This window comes from Pituophis catenifer, unplaced genomic scaffold (genome assembly GCF_029215685.1).
Source record: "Pituophis catenifer annectens isolate HBS135680 unplaced genomic scaffold, rPitCat1.0.hap2 SCAF_8, whole genome shotgun sequence".
Lineage (NCBI taxonomy): Eukaryota > Metazoa > Chordata > Lepidosauria > Squamata > Colubridae > Pituophis > Pituophis catenifer.
This window is the reverse complement of record NW_027256888.1, coordinates 53283391-53301317: the sequence shown is the minus strand read 5'-3', so window position 1 is coordinate 53301317 and position 17927 is coordinate 53283391. Positions and strand designations below refer to the sequence as shown.

At 35.7% G+C, this 17927-nt stretch overlaps 1 protein-coding gene across 1 annotated transcript in view; it reads left to right on the top strand.

Moving 5' to 3' along the window:
• FREM3 (FRAS1 related extracellular matrix 3) overlaps window positions 1–16605 on the top strand; it is a 75445-nt gene extending 58840 nt beyond the window's left edge. The window contains exons 16-24 of the mRNA XM_070948513.1: window positions 3389–3720; window positions 7832–8024; window positions 8442–8546; window positions 9262–9389; window positions 11809–11943; window positions 13417–13543; window positions 15503–15690; window positions 15782–15928; window positions 16084–16605. Of these exons, the coding sequence (XP_070804614.1) occupies window positions 3389–3720; window positions 7832–8024; window positions 8442–8546; window positions 9262–9389; window positions 11809–11943; window positions 13417–13543; window positions 15503–15690; window positions 15782–15928; window positions 16084–16605 (1877 nt within the window). The remainder of the gene's footprint in view (window positions 1–3388; window positions 3721–7831; window positions 8025–8441; window positions 8547–9261; window positions 9390–11808; window positions 11944–13416; window positions 13544–15502; window positions 15691–15781; window positions 15929–16083) is intronic.
• Window positions 16606–17927: the final 1322 nt, after the last annotated feature.

Genomic DNA, 17927 nt, shown 5'->3' with positions numbered 1-17927 from the left:
ATTAATACTTATTTCGCAAAGGATATTCAACAAAGTAAAAAAGACCTTTTAAAATGGCGATTGCCGAAACTGGAGCAGGGAAGCTGAAAAGAGAAAGTCCTTCCGTTTCCTATTAAGTTACAAAGTAGCAGAATAAATGCTCCTGGTTACATTTGAAGGGATTTGAGCTGGACCTGTGACCCTGAATTGCAAGTATCTCACTTATTTTATAACAATTATTGAAGAAGGAAAAGGAAAAGGAAAAAAGAATCTTTAAAAAGGGCGATTGCCGAGGCTTGAGAAGGGGCTGAAAGGGAGAGTCCTTCCGTTTCTTATTGAGATACAAAGTAGCTGAATAAATATTTTTGGCTACACTTGAAAATAAAGCTCTACTTTTGTGTTTTTTCTCTTCCTGGAGATTTGATATTGATCTTGGTTGGAAAGAAGTTTTTTTTTTTCTCTGCTGCCTCTCTTTTCTTTTTTTTTTTAAAAAATAGTTTGTCTGTGTTGAAACATGGCATTAAAGCCGGACAAACAAGCAATGGGGGGGGATTCCCCCATTAACAAATTACGTGACCAAGTTTTAAAGCTCCAGTCTCAGAAAACTGATTTTAATATAATTGAATTTCTTTTGGAGGAGATTGTAAGAAGGGATGAGATTGTGAATCAGAACTTTGAAAAATTTAAGCAGGAAATTAAAGAATTAGTGCAATTAAAGTTTGATATTCTGGATCGAAAGATTATAAAAATGGCTAATGGTTTTGTAGGATTTATGACTAAGTTGGATGAAAATACTAACTTATTAGAGTCTAAAGTGGAAGAAATTGAGGACAATTTGGATAATAAAATACAAAAAATTGAAAATGATTTGACAAATATTCAAGACAATAGCTCAGAAGAAAAATCTAAAATGGAGGTTGAACAAAAGTCTTGCAATGCAGAAAATTTACAACAACGGATTGAAAGAGAGGTCCTAATGGTGCATTACAATTTTACAGAATATGCGATCAGACTCAGAGGTTTGCAGGAAAATCATAGAGATGATTTAAGGAAAATATCTTCTGAAATTCTGGCTGGGATTTTAAAGGTTCAACCTGAGGAAGTGTTTTGTAGGATTGACAGAGTGTACAGAATAAACTCCTGGATTGCAAAGCAAAGGCAATTGCCTAGAGATGTGGTGATTTATTTTACAGATAAGGAAATTAGGAATAATATTGTGCAAAATTCCTTCAACTCTACTTTGCAATTGTATGGAAGAAAGATATGGATCTACAAAGAGCTCCCCCCCAAGATGTTAATGGAAAGGAAGAAATTTGGTTTTCTGGTGACTGAGTTAAAATACAGAAATATTCCATTTAGGTGGGATGCCCCAGTTGGCATAATATTGAGATATCAAGGAGAAAGATACCAATTAGATACTGTTGAAAAAGCGGAAGAATTTTATCAAAAAATTTTGAAAATGAACTTAACATCTATAGGCACAATACAGGATAAGCAGAAGGAGTTGGAAATAAAGGGAAAACATCGAATTACAGAGGTTGCGGTAGACAAATTGTCTTTGGATTCTCTCGATACTCCAGCTGGATTATCTACAAATATGAGAGAAGCGGCATCTGATTTCAACGTGATGATTCACCAAGTTAAAGACAAGTATGGAAATCAATTAGCTGATATGCAATTGGCAAAAAAGAAATATGAGATACAAAAACAAAACCAACAAGATCAACTTATAAAGCAGAATGAAAACCGATCAGTTGATATACAACTTGTAGAAAGGAAAACAGGATGGAAATTAAACCCACAAAAAGAAAAGAAAAAAAGAAATAGGTCTCATAAAAACAGAAATTTCTAAATTAAGCAACGGTGAAGCCAGTGATTTTAAAAAAATGAATGAATATGTGAAAAGATAGTGGAGGCGAAGTATTGGTTAAAATCATCCTGAGGACAGTGACAGACCTCTGCAATGCCGTAATTTTGGGATGTGAAAAGAGCCTTAAACTGTCGGATTTGAATTATCTATTTTGGATTTTTTTTCTTGTATTGATAAATATATTATAACTATTCTGAGCTACAAGGCAAGAGAGCTACGTTGGGGCATGCAGAAGATCTGGTTGTTACCCATTACGATGATGGGAATTAATAATCCTGATGAAAGCCACAATTACAACTATATGGAATACAATCATAATGTCACTCGGGTGGTTGTTTTTACTTTTATATATATATGAGGATATTCATTACTGATGGGGGCAGATGATGACTGAAGACTTTGAACAAACTGTTGCACCAGGATGCTACGTTACCCAATTATGGATGAGGGACTCAACAATCCAGTGGAAAGACATCAAAGAAGATATTATATGGATTATAAATTTAAAGTTATTGTCTTTTTTTTTTAAATAACGGAATATATACATATATATATATATATATTAGCAGAGTGGGCAGTGGATTGAAGATATTAAGAATTGTTGTGCATGATAATTTTGTAGGAAAGTGGGTGGAAATATGTTAGTCTACTGATGGATTAGCTTAAGAAAAGGGATGTTTAAGTGATATATTTAGGGTAGTGGAGGAAATGGATAGAGTTGAATAAATGTTAAATTAAGATTTATGGGGAAGGCTGCTTTGAAATGTTATATTAATATACACAAAGAATAAATGTTAAAGTAGGATCTATTATACAGTCTTAAAGTGGAAGGTTGCTTTGAAATGTTGTAATAATATATAGATATAAGTTTTGGGGAGGACAAAAAGGGCAGATTATTGCTAAATTGGGAGTTATAATAATATTATGCTAAACTAGAAGTTATCATACAATGTTATAGCAGACTGCTTTTTTTTTGAAATGTATGGTAAAAGGGGAAAGTAACACTATTAATAATATTTTTAGTAAGTAAGGGTCAGTATATAGAGGAGGGAGTAAGGCGATGGTAAAATATTATGTAATCTGTTATGAATTAGGTTTTTGGTGTGAAGAAGTCACGGGGGGGATGGGTGGCGAGGGGGGGTTAGGGAGGAGGGGGGAAGGAAAAAAGGGGAAAAAATTTGTATTTGAAAACTTTTTCAATAAAAAAAAAAACAACAATATGAAGTTTCACAACCATACATTGGAATAATGCAGTAAAAATGTCAATAAAGGTTATCTTATCTTATATGGGAAATAACTATTACTTCAGTGTACTTTAGTTCCATAAAACATTATATTTCACCTACAAAAGATTTAGACGTCCTTTGGCAACTAACTACAAACATTTTTGTTAACCCTGCTTTGAAATTTGAATTACTGTTGTAAAACTTATCTGAATCTTACATATGCTCTGAATGTAACATTGTTAATGTAATGTAATCACCCAGCTACTTTTATTATTAGTGCATAAAATATCTAATAGGCAATTTCTGATTTCAGGAATGTTGCCAGTAATCTCAACCAGACCTTTGTCCAATTTTGAGTTGACACTGAGCCCGGATGGCACTCGTGTAGGCAATCACAAATGCTCCAATCTCTTGGATTATAATGAAATTGAAACAAAACATGGCTTCATCACAGATGATATCAAGAATCCAGAAGTGATTGGAGAAACTTCACCCTACCAATACAGCAGTAGCATACGATCAGCCAAGACTTTACGTTTCTACCGTAATCTCAATCTGGAGGCCTGCCTGTGGGAATTTATCAGTTATTATGATATGTCAGAACTGGTAACTGACTGCAGCGGCTCCATTGGGACAGATGGTCAGGTAAGCTCCATTGAAGAAAAGCAAATCTTTATTAATGCAAGGATTTTGCTTAATTGCATACACTGCAAGTCATAGTATGAAAAACCAGAACAGATTATTCCTTCATTTAAATCAATAATATACAGAATCAAAATATACAGTGTTACCTCAGTACTCAACTGCTTCAAAAGTCGTTGAATTTGGTACTCAATGCCAATATTTTGACATGAAAATATTGTCCTAGTACTCATCTTTTGTTTGGTACTTGATTTGCTGCAATAGGAAGAGGAGGCACCTGTGGAGAACAGATAGGAAGTCAGCCATGCCAAGAATGTCACTGCAAAAGGAAGTGGGGACAGCGTCACTTCCAGAGGAAGTGGAGGCCGTTCCCTCCAGAGAGGAAGTTGGCCATGCTGGGAAGGCTGCTGTCATAAGAAAGGGGGCAAACAGAAAGTTCTTCCAAGCCAAAACAAAGGGTCATGTGATAAATCACATGGTTTGTTTGGTACTCGTCATTTTTAATATTTGTTTTATCTCCCAGAATCAATTAACAAGTAATGAGGTTCCATTGTGTATTCTGATTCAATCTGTCTACAGCAAAGCTTTCATAGCACCCTTTTCCTAACCCTTTTGAGGGAAATTCCTATCCATTAGGAGTATTGCTGCTATTCAGGAAAGGAGATTTGGGGCAGATGGACCAATAATGTAGTTGAATACAAATAATTATTACGGTTTGTTGAAGACCCCCTTATTTTCTGTTTCACATATAAACAAAGTAATAAAGTTAGTTTATCCAACACAATGGCAGAATCTATGCATTGTGTAAAACAAAGCCAAGGAACAGTTTTGTGCTTAATGCCCATAACAGTTCAGTTCAATTAGAAAATAAACCTAGATGGCATAACAAAGGCTTTGCTGATAGCACATTAAAAAGGATGCTCTTACAAGCAAATTAGTTATTTGGAGTTTCAAACCAATTGCCACTTTTTAAGTGATATAATGAATATTGAATGAATACATAATGTATAATCAAAACAGAATGAATATAGAAAGGAGAAATGTGTCTATGTAGCTAAGATTGGAGGAAAAATTGGCAGACAGCTTAATGTCTAACAAGAGTATAACAGTATGAAAATAAAATGATGGAGACCAGACCTCCTAGACACCATTAATTTAAAAACCATAGAAATTCCATACATAGACAAAGAAAAAACTACCGTCATCCCCATGATTCTTTTATGTGCTAACTCTCAAAGACTGAACATACTCAGTGTGAGCATAAGTCAAATGATTGCATGAGTTTACTGACAAAGATAGTACAGGCATTAATTCATGAATTAGGGCAACTTAAAGGCAGCCAAATAAGATCTTATATATTTCAGAGTGTGCCTGATGAGGCAATAATATGTACTAATATGCACCAAATGGAGACACCATATAAAGGAGAAAAAAAATCTGTTTTAGTTAATTCATGGTGGCAGAACTCATTTGAGCTTAAAACCTGATAATATCAATTTATTACTGATGGGTGACATCCAACTTAGTGAGACGAAATAACATTGCCTCTTGCTTTAAAATAGAGCAGTGTTTTTCCAAATGTCTGGGTAGAGTTAATTGAAGGAAGGGCAAAATTCAGTGGTGATAAAAAGTAGAGGATTACGTTCACAGTACAATTAATTTTATTAAATAATCCAAAACATGGTGCTATAATTTAATACATAATGTTAAATATTTAGTGTGAAACTAAAAAGGAGGCATCCACAATCCCTGACTGTGCCAGGGATTTTTTTCCAATTATCACATCCTTTTCAAGGACCTGAAACAGGCATTTTTTTTCAGGCATTTTTTATTACTATTAAAGATATTGTCCCAGGATGTAAACTGTTCTAAGTAAAGCTGCCTTTTGCAGAAGGCAGGGAGCAGTGACTAAGACCATGCTTCAGAAAATGGATAGGACTAGGACAAAGAACTAACACTAATTTGCTGTACTTTCATTTACTTTTAAATTCATTTAATTAAACCCTATTCTGCCTTAATTTTAAAACCATAAATTCATGGTTTGGGACAAATCAAATAGTTTCAGTTAGCCCTAATTCAACTGTTATGGGAGAAACAGTGCCTTCATTAAGGATAGATGCTAGCTAGCATAGACATTTCTGCCAGCCCAGATATTCTATTCAATTCAAACAGAAAAGAACCAGCCATCCCCTTCATAGTTAGGATTGATATTTGAGATGAATTACCTGAAAATCCATTCAGTACTTCACATGTATATTTTAGATCTTGACATTGGCCATATAAAAATATATTTAAAATGTGTCTCTTCCAGTTGTCTTAAAGACAGTATGTGTATATTTTAAGGCAGCTAGGATTCTTGAAACCTGGCAGAGATGATGATGATGATGATGATGATGATGATGATGATGATGATGATGATGATGATAGCAATAGCACTTAGACATATATACCGCTTCACAGTGCTTTACAGTCCTCTCTAAGAGGTTTAGAGAGTCAGCATATTGCCCCCAACAATTTGTCTCCTCATTTTACTGACTTAAGAAGGATGAATAGTTGAGTCAACCTTGAGATGCTGAGAATAGAACTGCTGATCTGCTGGCAGCCGGCAGTCAGCAGAAGTAACCTGCAGTACTGCATTCTAACCACTGCGCCACCATGGCTCATGATGATGATGTCTATCCAGGTGCATGTGGGAAGGAAGTAAACTGGTATCTCATTAGTTAATGAGAGATCCTGTTTGTAGTTCTGACCTGAATTATAAAGCAACATAGAGCTATAGTCCTAGCTAGGGTAGAAAAAGAAAGAATGATGGTAAAGAGAGCCAGATTGGAGTTTAGCTAAATGAAAGCCAAAGGGAGCATGTCAAGGACAGAATGTAGGAAGCTGACATCTTCATATAATTTAAACCTGTAAAAATGAGATAGTGTTTATATGTATACATGCAGCTGTAAACATATATTGCATATCAGGCTTCCCAGAGAGGCCACAAAGACATTAAAGTTAGGAACATATACGTACATGCCTTCCACCTGTTATATGTAGCAAATGCTACAAGACATGAGTAGCAGATAAATATATACTTTGTGGTGAAATTTCTTATTAATTGCTAATATAGAAACTGACTGACTTACTTGACATGTAGTAAAATTTCAACCATACAGAATTAGTCATAGATCTTATTTATGGGAAAACTGGAAGCCACATTAGATGGGATGGGACTACATCAGAAAAGTAAATGGAACTATTTTGTAACATACACATTCAATTATGTACTATATGTTTAAATTATAGCCCTATAGTTTAAACAGGCAGGGAGAAAGCATGTTTGCATGCAAATAAAAGGGAGAATTTGACTTGTGTGTCGTCTCCTAATCAAAGTTATAGTATTATAAGCTATTACTGATGGGTGGTTACATTCAGTTTTGTTTTGGGTTTTAAAAATATTCTCAACTGCTTGAAATCCTGAAGATTATTTTGAGTGTTAGGTGCCAGTTATTCTTTTTATCTGGAGTTTTATTTACTTCTTAGATTACAGGCTTAGATTAGTTCACTTCTTATTCTTCATCTGATTTGCTATCAGTTTTAAAATCAGGAGAGGAAATTGGTGATGATGATGCTTATCTTTAATCATCAAAAGCTATACTTTTGAATATGAACAAGTTCACTTTTGAAAAGTTGGACTGCAATGCACCGGAGGTAAGAGATGAATGTGAGATTTTTAGTATCAACTTAATCCCATAATAGGACCTTGATTGTAATCTTAGATTGCCACACACTCTGGGATGACTGTCAAGTTGATTTTAGAGTGGGTTTTGTTCTTTGCCAGGGTTGCATTTCAGAAGCCAGGAAGAGGGCTGCCTGCTTAGGTTTTGGCCTACATTTCATTCTCTCGCACTTTACCATAAGCTGTAAATTCATTTTTAAAGCATCAAGATTTCTAGGTGCAACAAGAAATGTTTGTTCTGGAGCCAACACATATCAGAAAATAAATAAACAAGGGACCGAAAGGAAGTTATGATGATGCGATTTTATACTGTGTTCAGAAGAGCTGTGATTTTAACTCCTGAAGATCCAGTATGAACATAGGGTGATCTAATGCTGTGCTATTTTCCAGGTGTTGAATCTGGTTCAATCGTATGTCACTCTTCGAGTACCCCTCTATGTATCTTATGTCTTCCATTCACCTGCAGCAGTTGGGGGCTGGCAACATTTTGACCTGCAATCTGAGTTGAGGCTCACTTTTGTGTATGATACTGCCATTCTATGGAAAGATGGCATTGGAAGTCCACCAGAAGCAGAACTGCAAGGTAAATTATAAATATTTCCTTTTTTTTCTTTCTTTCCCAGAACCTTTTTAATTTAAGAGATTAGTCTGGAAATCTCAGCCTCTTAGACACAAATTAGCCATTTGTGGCTATGGAACTTCACAAGAAAAAAATAGCTGGTTTTTAGGCTAGATTGCGGTAAACAACTTTATCCAGCCATTTGCAGAGTGATGGTTGCTTCAAAGCCAAGCTATCTTTTAAAACAAAATTTGAATTATTTATGTTATTCTATTTTCATGTTTATTGCTTTATTTTATCATAGCAATGATTTCGGCTCCTTACTCCACATAATGCTGACTAAGTCTTGTGGTACTTGCAATCCAACACATTTGAATGATACCAAACAACTAGTCCTTGTATGAATATTTCTAAAATAATATAATGGCTGCTTACATCTAGGGTCTCTTTACCCAACCAGTATGCAAATAAATGATGAAGGGCGATTGGTGGTCCATTTCAGGACTGAAATTCGATTCAGGGGACAGTTCATAATATCCCATCCAGGTAAGGCCAGCATTTTGTATGTTTTCTGAGTATCTTTTCTGAACTAAAAATCGCTTTGTGGGTCTATGACAACAGACTTTGGGATTTAATGTGAATCTCATAAACAGTAAGAACAGAACAGAACAGAACAGAACAGAATAGAATAAAAAATTTTATTGGCCAAATGTGATTGGACACACAAGGAATTTGTCTTGGTGCATATGCTCTCAGTGTACATAAAAGAAAAGATACGTTCATCAAAAATCAAGAAGAATTTAGGAGAAACCCTTCCATACTTCCACCTCTCACAATACTAGACAACACAGTATCAAGAGTAGAGACCTTCAAATTTCTTGGTTCTACCGTATTGCAAGATCTAAAATGGACAGCTAACATCAAAAACGTCATCAAAAAAGCACAACAAAGAATGTACTTTCTGTGCCAACTCAGAACACTAAACTGCCCAAGGAATTTATGGTTTGAACTGGGTTTTATCATCTATTCATGAAAAGCTTTGGATTTCCTAATGAGAAGAGAGGGGCACATTTTTGTCAATTTCCTTCTGTCTTCAAAATACACAGCAAGGAATTCCTGATTCTACACTACCCACTAGTCCATCTCCCTCTATCCTGATTCTTTGGTTTCCTAGATTGGAATAGAAAAGATAGTTCCATTCCACAGTGTGTTGAATAACGTCAATAAACTTCATCATAAAACGGGTCTTTCACTTTTGCAGGTACTTCTCTGACTTCTATGGTGATGTCATCTGACCATCCTGGCCTTACATTCACATTGAACCTTTCTCAAAGTGAGCACACCTTCAATCAACCAATGCAGCAATGGAAGTTTCTTTCCGATTTTGCTGTGAGTTCTAACATTAGTATTTTGTGGTAGCTTTTATTGTTTTAAAAAAAAAGGCCAACATTAAACTCATTTACACTTCCAAGTATGTGATGCTGAGATCTAGATTAGGTTCATACTAACTTACTTTTTAAAATAAATTTTAGTGTGCTATAAATAATCACAGGTAAATGAACCATGGTTTAATGTATGGCTTGAAAATAGACTTTGTATGGCTTAGGAGCAGATATTTTTACATGCATATTCAGTAAATACAAGCATATGAGTCAGTTTTGTGTCTTAAGACTATATATGGTACACATGTACACACCTTTGCTATAGTGTTAGTTCTGTAGAGTGTTATACCATGTTTCCCCGAAAATAAGACCCTGTCTTATATTTTTTTGAACCCTGAAACAAGCACTTGGTCTTATTTTCGGGGACGTCTTATTATTTTTGGGCGCATGGAGCAAGATGGGGCTCCTCTTGCCATCTTACCTGATTTCCTAGGTCTGCGTTTAAATATTTTCGGGGTGGGCTTATTTTCGGGGAGAGGCTTATTTTAGCGCATGCGTTCAAAAGCCTGTTTGGGCTTATTATCAGGGGATGTCTTATTTTCAGGGAAACAGGGTATTAGGTTAAGGTTTGTCAGAAAAGAAAAGCATGTTATGGGTATATCAGAATCAGTTAGGCATCTAATCATACAGATTTTGTCCATGCCATGGATTCAGAATTCCAATGATTTTGTGTAAGTATAGTAAAAATAATTTTTAAAAAGCCATATGCCAAATATTCCAATGATAAACATAACCATTATTTGTTTTCTTGTTTATAAATAAAATTTATATGACCATTCATCTCATAGGAGGTGATTGGGTTGATATACAACAATTAAATTAATGAAATATATTAAAATAATATTTATTAAAAATATAAAACAGTCATAATAAAATATATAAATCACCAGGTACAAGAGAGAATAAATCAGTGATAATGATGGAGCCATCTTTGAATATCACCTGTCTCCTAGGACCCCTATGGTTGATGACATAGCCAGGTCTGCATGGATTTACAGAACATCAAGCTAACCTCAGTTGGGGAGAAGTAATGTTTCACAAGGTGGGCACCATGGCAGAAAAGGCCTGCCTTCAGCCACCTGCCAACTATAAGTCCTTAGATGGGACCCAAAGCAGGCTTCTCTGCCAGATCTAATGGCATGGGAGGATGTAATTCGGTGAGACAGTCCTCGGATAATCTGGTCTCATGCTATGAAGGGTTTTAAACGTAGCACCTTCAAATGGACCCAGAAGCAAACTGGCAAATAATGCAGTTGTTCTGCCCCAGCTACGGACCCAAAGAACGCAGCACACACAAAGTCTGTACAAACCTTAGTTTACTAAATTAAATCAGTCTTTTTCAAACAAAGGCTGTTAATTAATTTTCTTAACAGCCTACAAGAATCCAAAGAATAAATAATCGTAATCTTACTAGGATTGGCAGAAAGCCCAGAAGCAATTTGCAGGACACTGATAAAAGAACTAAGATCCAGACGCGAAGGAGAGTGAACTAATTTGTTCCCTGCAAATTGCCTCAGTTGTCGTCCATCCTTAAATAAGCTAAGGGAGTAGCCAATTAACCCCAAGCCTTACTCTCAAGGAGACCTCTCCTTAGGAGCCACTCCTGCCTTTTGGAAGCTCTGTGCGCCCGTGCATCGAGAAGAGGCTCCTCCTCTTCTTCCTCGTCACCCATGGAAGCTTCTGGAGGTTTTAAAGGCCCTGGCTGAATCCCCGCCTCTGGCACCACATCTTTTCCAGCCTCCTCATTGTCCGACTCCAGTGCCAGCTGCACAGGCTGCTGGCGCAGCACCATACCATTCTCCTCGCTGTCGGAATCAGCTACTAGCTGCACAGGCCGCTGACGGGCCACAACAGAAGTTCACAGATGTGAAGTACATATAATTGCCTGCGCTGCCGCATTCTGCACCAATTGAAATTTCAAAGGTTTCTTATTCTTAGTTGATTTGTATCAGTTAATACAGGTAGTCCTAGACTTACAACAGTTCATTTAGTGACCGTTCAAAATTACAACGGCACTGAAAAAAGTGACTTATGACCGTTTTTCACATCCCCATGGTCAGTTGATCAAAATTCAGATGCTTGGCAAGTGGTTCATCTTTATGACGGCTGGAACGTCCCGGGGGGTCATTCCAAATCAGCTTTTGTGACCTTCTGACCAGCAAAGTCAATGGGGAATCCGGATTCACTAACAACCATTTTACTAACTTAACAAATGCAATATTTCACTTAACAATGGTGGCAAAAAAAAGTCATAAAATGGGGCAAACTCACTTAACAAATGTTTCATTTAGTAACATAGATTTTGGGCTCAATTGTGGTTGAAACTCAAGGACTGCCTGTATTTTAGTTTCTGTGTCTTTTTCCAGGTACGTGACTATTCTGGCACTTACACTGTGAAACTTATCCCCTGTGTTGCCACACCCAGCCAAGAATATACCCAGCCTGTCATCTGCAGCCCACGGGAGCCAATCACTTTTGATCTGGATATCAGGTTCCAGCAGGTAAAGTATTTCAGGACTTTAATGTTCTCAGCTAATGAAGCATTTTGATACATTTCTCTGAAATATCACTTGATAATTACATTGGCTTAATTGCAGTATCAGGGCCAAAAATCTGAATTAGTTTTACATGTTTGTTGTTATAAACTGACTTAGAAAACTGGGCCCTAAATATTTAAAATTCTGACAACACATTTTCTCTTTTACACTCTCTCCAAATCAAAATCTGGTCATTTTTTATTGGTTTTTCTCAACTTGAGGTGGCATTAGGGCTAAACTTTTAGAATTCTGACAATTAGAATTGCAAAAAAATTGTCAAATTAGAGCAGTGTGCCCTAGAGCTTATGTTGCCTTTAAGGTAGAGATTATAGCACTAAACACTGAGTATATCTATAAATGTCTCTGATTTAGGACTCACAGTTGAACATAACAGCCATATATTAAACTTTTTCCTCTCTTCTAGTAACATTTCATCATGTAAATGTTGTCTCACAGTTGCATGTCTCTAGGATGTCATGCAATTTTTTCTGTATAATGGATTATAATGGATTCTGCCTTATAAGAGATTATTAGAAGTCACTTTAATGCAGGAGAATTATATTAGAACATCCTTCTATAACTATGCTGTAAAATAAAAGAATTGTACGTCCAACGGATCTGGATGCCATTACGTTAGGTAAAACTGCATTACAGGAATTGTTTTCAGCAGGATTGAATATTGCCAGACATCACTTTATTTTAAGTTGGGTTTGGGCTTTTTTGACTGGAGCACCTACTTAAGATTGCAATTTCTTTCTATGAAAAAATAATATTTATTTATTCATTCAAGCAATCAACTTGGATACTGCCCGATTCCAACCAACTCTACGATATTTCCTCTAGGTGGTTGTTTGATCAAGTCAGCCTACATTTACAGATTTTATTCTTGAAAGGCTGTGAGAAGGAATTCAAGGTTGCACATTTATGTAGAACAATGGCACTATACAAAGCACCTAGTTCTTGAAGCAGTGATGAAATCTAATTGTTTTTACTACCGGTTCTGTGGGCGTGGTGTGGCTTGGTGGGCATGGTGTGGCTTGGTGGGCGTGGCAGGATAAGGATACTGCAAAATCCCCATTCCCTCCCCACTCCTGGGGGAAGGATACTGCAAAATCTCCATTCCCACCCCACTCTAGGGCCAGACAGAGGTGGTATTTGCCGGTTCTCCGAACTACTCAAAATTTCCACTACCGGTTCTCCAAACTACTCAAAATTTTTGCTACTGGTTCTCCAGAACCTGCTGGATTTCACCCCTGTATTGAAGCAATTATTTATAAATACAAATCATGGACCACATTCAGCTCTTTAGTTTTACTCTCTTGAGCGCTCTTGAGTATTTCTAATAATCTTGAGAATAAACTGTAATTAAATTATCGCTAGATTTTTGTTAGAAAGACTATTGAAATTACTTCCCTAAATAGTCTTTGTTTTATACAGGTCAGTGACCCAGTAGCAGCTGAATTTAATCTCAATACTCAAATGTTTCTGCTATCCAAGAAGGATCTGTGGCTGTCTGATGGCTCTCTGGGATTTGGAGAAGAAACTGATGTCTCATTCACAGAGGGTAAAGTCTGCTTTAACATACAGCGGAGTAGACCAATGAACCATTCTGGCCACCCTTGTCAAATCCCTTTTGTTAACTGCAATGTGTTCATTGACATGGGATAATGCTCTGAGGAACCCAGTCCTCTTATATTACAATATTTGCTATTGAGAGAGAAGGGGATTTTTGTCCCCTTGCACTATGAATTAAAAAGCATATTTAAAATTACAGTGGTGCAGATGAACAATCATCTTTGTATGAAATGCTTCTTTCTAAAAATTAAAATGCATTGTTTAATGTGACTCTGCAAAAATTTTTTCCTTAGGAAGCAGAATTCCTGTTTTTATATTGACTAATACCTTACTCAAATTGTAAGTGGGATGACCAAAAGATATATTAAATCACTAGTGTAACGTCATATAAATTATCTTTACTTGTGTCCTGAATAAAGGCCGACCCCTGGTGAAGAAAAATAGAATTGCACGAATTTTCGCTAGAGCAAGTGAAATCTGAACTAAGCATCTAGGAGCAATATAAAGCATTTATCTTAATAGCTCAAAGTAAGGGCAGTATTTATATAGAATTATGAAATAATACTAGCCAACCATTGTTGAGGGATGAATAAACAGAATTCTTAAAACATGCCAGGATAAAAAATATTTTAAACATATATAAAATAAATCTAGTTTATCCAGAATGTCATACCTTTTCTTCTTTCAGTGCGGTGTAATGTGCGGTGATGCATGGAAAATAATTTCCTATGCTGGCTTCCTGGGCCTAGCATGTCTTCTCAAAGTGATGGCATGCTGTGTTGATGTTATGAATATATGCCAAACATATATTGTTCATGAATATTGTTATTCATAATGTCAGACCTTTGTAGTTTAAATGTAAATTGTGACTTACATTATTTCATGTGTACAGTTATACATTTATTTAATTTATATTGTAGGGTTTTTAAACTTAAATTTTAGCATTAGTAATGTTTAATTATTGTGTTATAGATTGTATTGATTAACAATTTGTTAGCTACTCAAACAACATGATTACATCAGGAAATACAGGATTTGGATTTACTGTATATACAGTAGTGGCCAAAATTGTGGAAACCTTTTGGGAAAAGTATTTTCTAAAACTAGCTAATAATTTTTTTTTGGAGTAGCACTATAAAATAATATATCAATGGAAAGGTAATTTAATCAAGAATGTAATGCAATAACGCTTATGAAGGATTTGCTATTAGAATAGCAGTTACAGTATAAAGAAGAAAAGTGAAACACATAGAAAAAACGAGATATACAAAAATCACCATAGAAAAAACAAGATATACAAAAATTATCATGTCAGTTAATACTTAGTTGAGTAACCTTTAGCATGAATTACGGCCTTACAACGTCTTCCCATGGAGTGAACCAAGTCTTTTAGTTCTGCAGCTGTTATAATGTGAAACCAAGATTGAATGATTGCTTCTATTAACTGGGTTTTATTGCTGGGTCACTTCTGACTAACAAGTTTCTTTAGTCGGCTCCATAGATTTTTCAACTGGGTTAAGGTCTGGGCTATTCCCAGGCCATTCCAGAAGTGTTATCTTGAAACACTTAAAAAAAAAGTGGTACTATTAGCCATCAAACCTAAAAAATACACTTTTCCCAAAAGGTTTCCACAATTTTGGCCACTACTGTATATCAGTCTGTAATATCTTGCAGGCTTGAGGATCATATTTCCTCCTTGAATGGCAGGCCAAGAGCCAAGTTTTCAAAATCGTAATCTGATCTGGAGTAAAAAAATAAATTTGATTTTTTAAATATTTAAAGTGGATTCAAATTACGGTTAATGTGATTATCTTACTCTGTTCATTTTACTTTTCTGTCACATGAAATATTATTACTTGGTTATTGAATTTGAGATCTTGGGGAATTACATCCAAGGACTTTTCGAGCCACAGTATTGGTTTTGATCTTCATGTTTCTTTAATTTTAGGTTCCGAAATCTACGGTCGTGTCATGGTGGATCCCGTTCAGAATTTAGGGGAACCTTTCATCTGTAACATTGAGAAGGTGTTCTTATGTACAGGGGCCGATGGGTATGTTCCCAAGTATAATCCAAGTAACAAAGAATATGGTTGCCTAGCTGACTCACCTTCCCTATTGTACAGATTCAAAATCCTGGTATGTATGCTAATACTGGACTATTAGATTCTTATAAACATCATTTTTAACTTTAAACTTAATCATATATCACTATTTCTTTATTCCCTAGGATAAAGCTCAACCAGATACACAAGCAAAAATGTTTGGAAGCATGGCGTTCCACGCCAAACTAGCAGTTGATCACATTGATGGCCATCCTTTGGTAAAACAGCCTGGTTCTGATGGATTCAGCCTGCTGTCAACTCCATTATTCCAGGTAAAATAAAGGTGGATCATACTGTTATTGCATGAAAACCACTACATGCCAATTAGGTGTGCAGCTATTGGAGGCTCACTGTCTTTTTCATTTTGCTTGGTTTTCTATTTTGTTTCATCTGTTTTTTTTTTGTTTTGTTTTTTTTAATCTAATAGGTAGCAGTGGGTCGAGAATGGTACATCCACACCATCTACATGGTTCGGTCACGTGAAAATGCTCATAAGGGCCTTGGAAAAAGAAGTATTGAGTATCACCATGTTTTATCTTTCAATAACAGCTCCTCACATCTTAGTCGTTCTCGGAGAGCTGTTTCTGATATTCCTGCTCTTGCCCAAGATATTGGTGCTGATAAGAATAGAGGAACAAATATCCAGCATATAGTTCTTGACCGATCTAATAAAATTACATTCAGGCAGAAAGAATGGTCTCCAGCAGGTAAACCTTATGAAAAGCCAGTCCTGCAAATTCCAGGAAGTAATGCAGAAGACAAGATAATTCCCATTATTGGAGGTGCAATTGGACTATTGCTTCTTCTCTGCACTGTTATAATTATTATATTACTTCTGAAGCGAAAGGGACATTCAGCTGATGGGAAAACAAGCTCATTTACCAATCATTCCAACAGTAATGAAACTATGACTACACAGCAGAGCAATAGTGATAGCTCTGAAGTTTAACAGCATTGATGACTCTTTGAAGATCCTACATAATGGAAACCACATGGGGCTGGGCTGGGGGTGGGGTAGATATGGAATTAGGCTGCTGCAGTTTTGGTGCTATGTTGTGTGAGATTCCAGTATTTGGAAGAAAAATATAGCAAAGATAATCTGTAAAGAAATGTGATTTATTTATAACTTCCCCCACAACCAACGTCCAGGAACACAGGATGATCTCCTGGACTACAATGTTAATTAAACTTAGCATTTCCCCCTTGAAATGGTGCTTTAAAAAAAAATTGTTAGCAGGTATAAAAGTGTGCCTTATCTATCAACATGAAAGCCTGGTGCTATTCAAAGGGATATTGATTTCCTTTTCATTAAATTGTATAGTGTTTAGATTTATACCATTTTTATAAGAAAGGGTGGGAGGGAGGTTAAGAAAAAAGGTAAAATTTTAACTAAACGGGATACAAGCAAATATCTGTAATTAAATCTCAATGGAATCTGTATTGATAAGCAAAACACTGTATTGGAAAAATACTGAGCTTATTTAAAGAGAATGTTTCTTGAATGTTTTAATATACAGGTATTACAAATAGTCTTTCATACAACATCCTGCAATGTTCTGTACTTATGTAACATAAATGTCATAAAACTAAATCATTATTAGATTACTATTCCAATTGTTTGCAGTTAGTTGTATTTTATTTATATTAGTTCAAATAGCTCTCTCCTAATGGAACTTGGAAAATATTGTAAAATATTGTGAATAACTTACATGCCCCTAACTGCCTGGAAATTTCTTTTCAGAGTGTCCTTTTAAAAAAAACAACTGCTACTTAGCTAAGCAATCATAGTAAATTTTGTGTCAACACATGCAACCGTTTAAAAAAATTATGTGACAATTATTACCGTGTTATTTTGAAAAAAAAATCATTCTGGGAAAGGGCTATTCAATATTGTTTTAGGAGAATCAAGATGGCACTTTGCCGAATAAAATAGTGCATATTTTCAAAGCTGGTAACCCCCTTTTTATTTCATCTTTAATTATGAACAAGATAGAATTGCCTTTAGTTTATAAAGCAACTTTCCATGCCAGATTGATAGAATCTATATAATTTCAAAATAAGTAAAAGTAAGTTATTGCCTCTATTTCTTGAGGTTCTGTGGTGTGGTTAATCAGCATATACTACAATGTTTCCCTGAAATATAAGACCCTGTCTTATATTTTTCTGAATCCCGAAAAAGCGCTTAGCCCTATTTTCAGGGAGGTATTATTTTAGGGTGCGTGGAGCAGGACAGGATTCCTCTTGTCGTCTTACCTGATTTCCAGCTCTGTC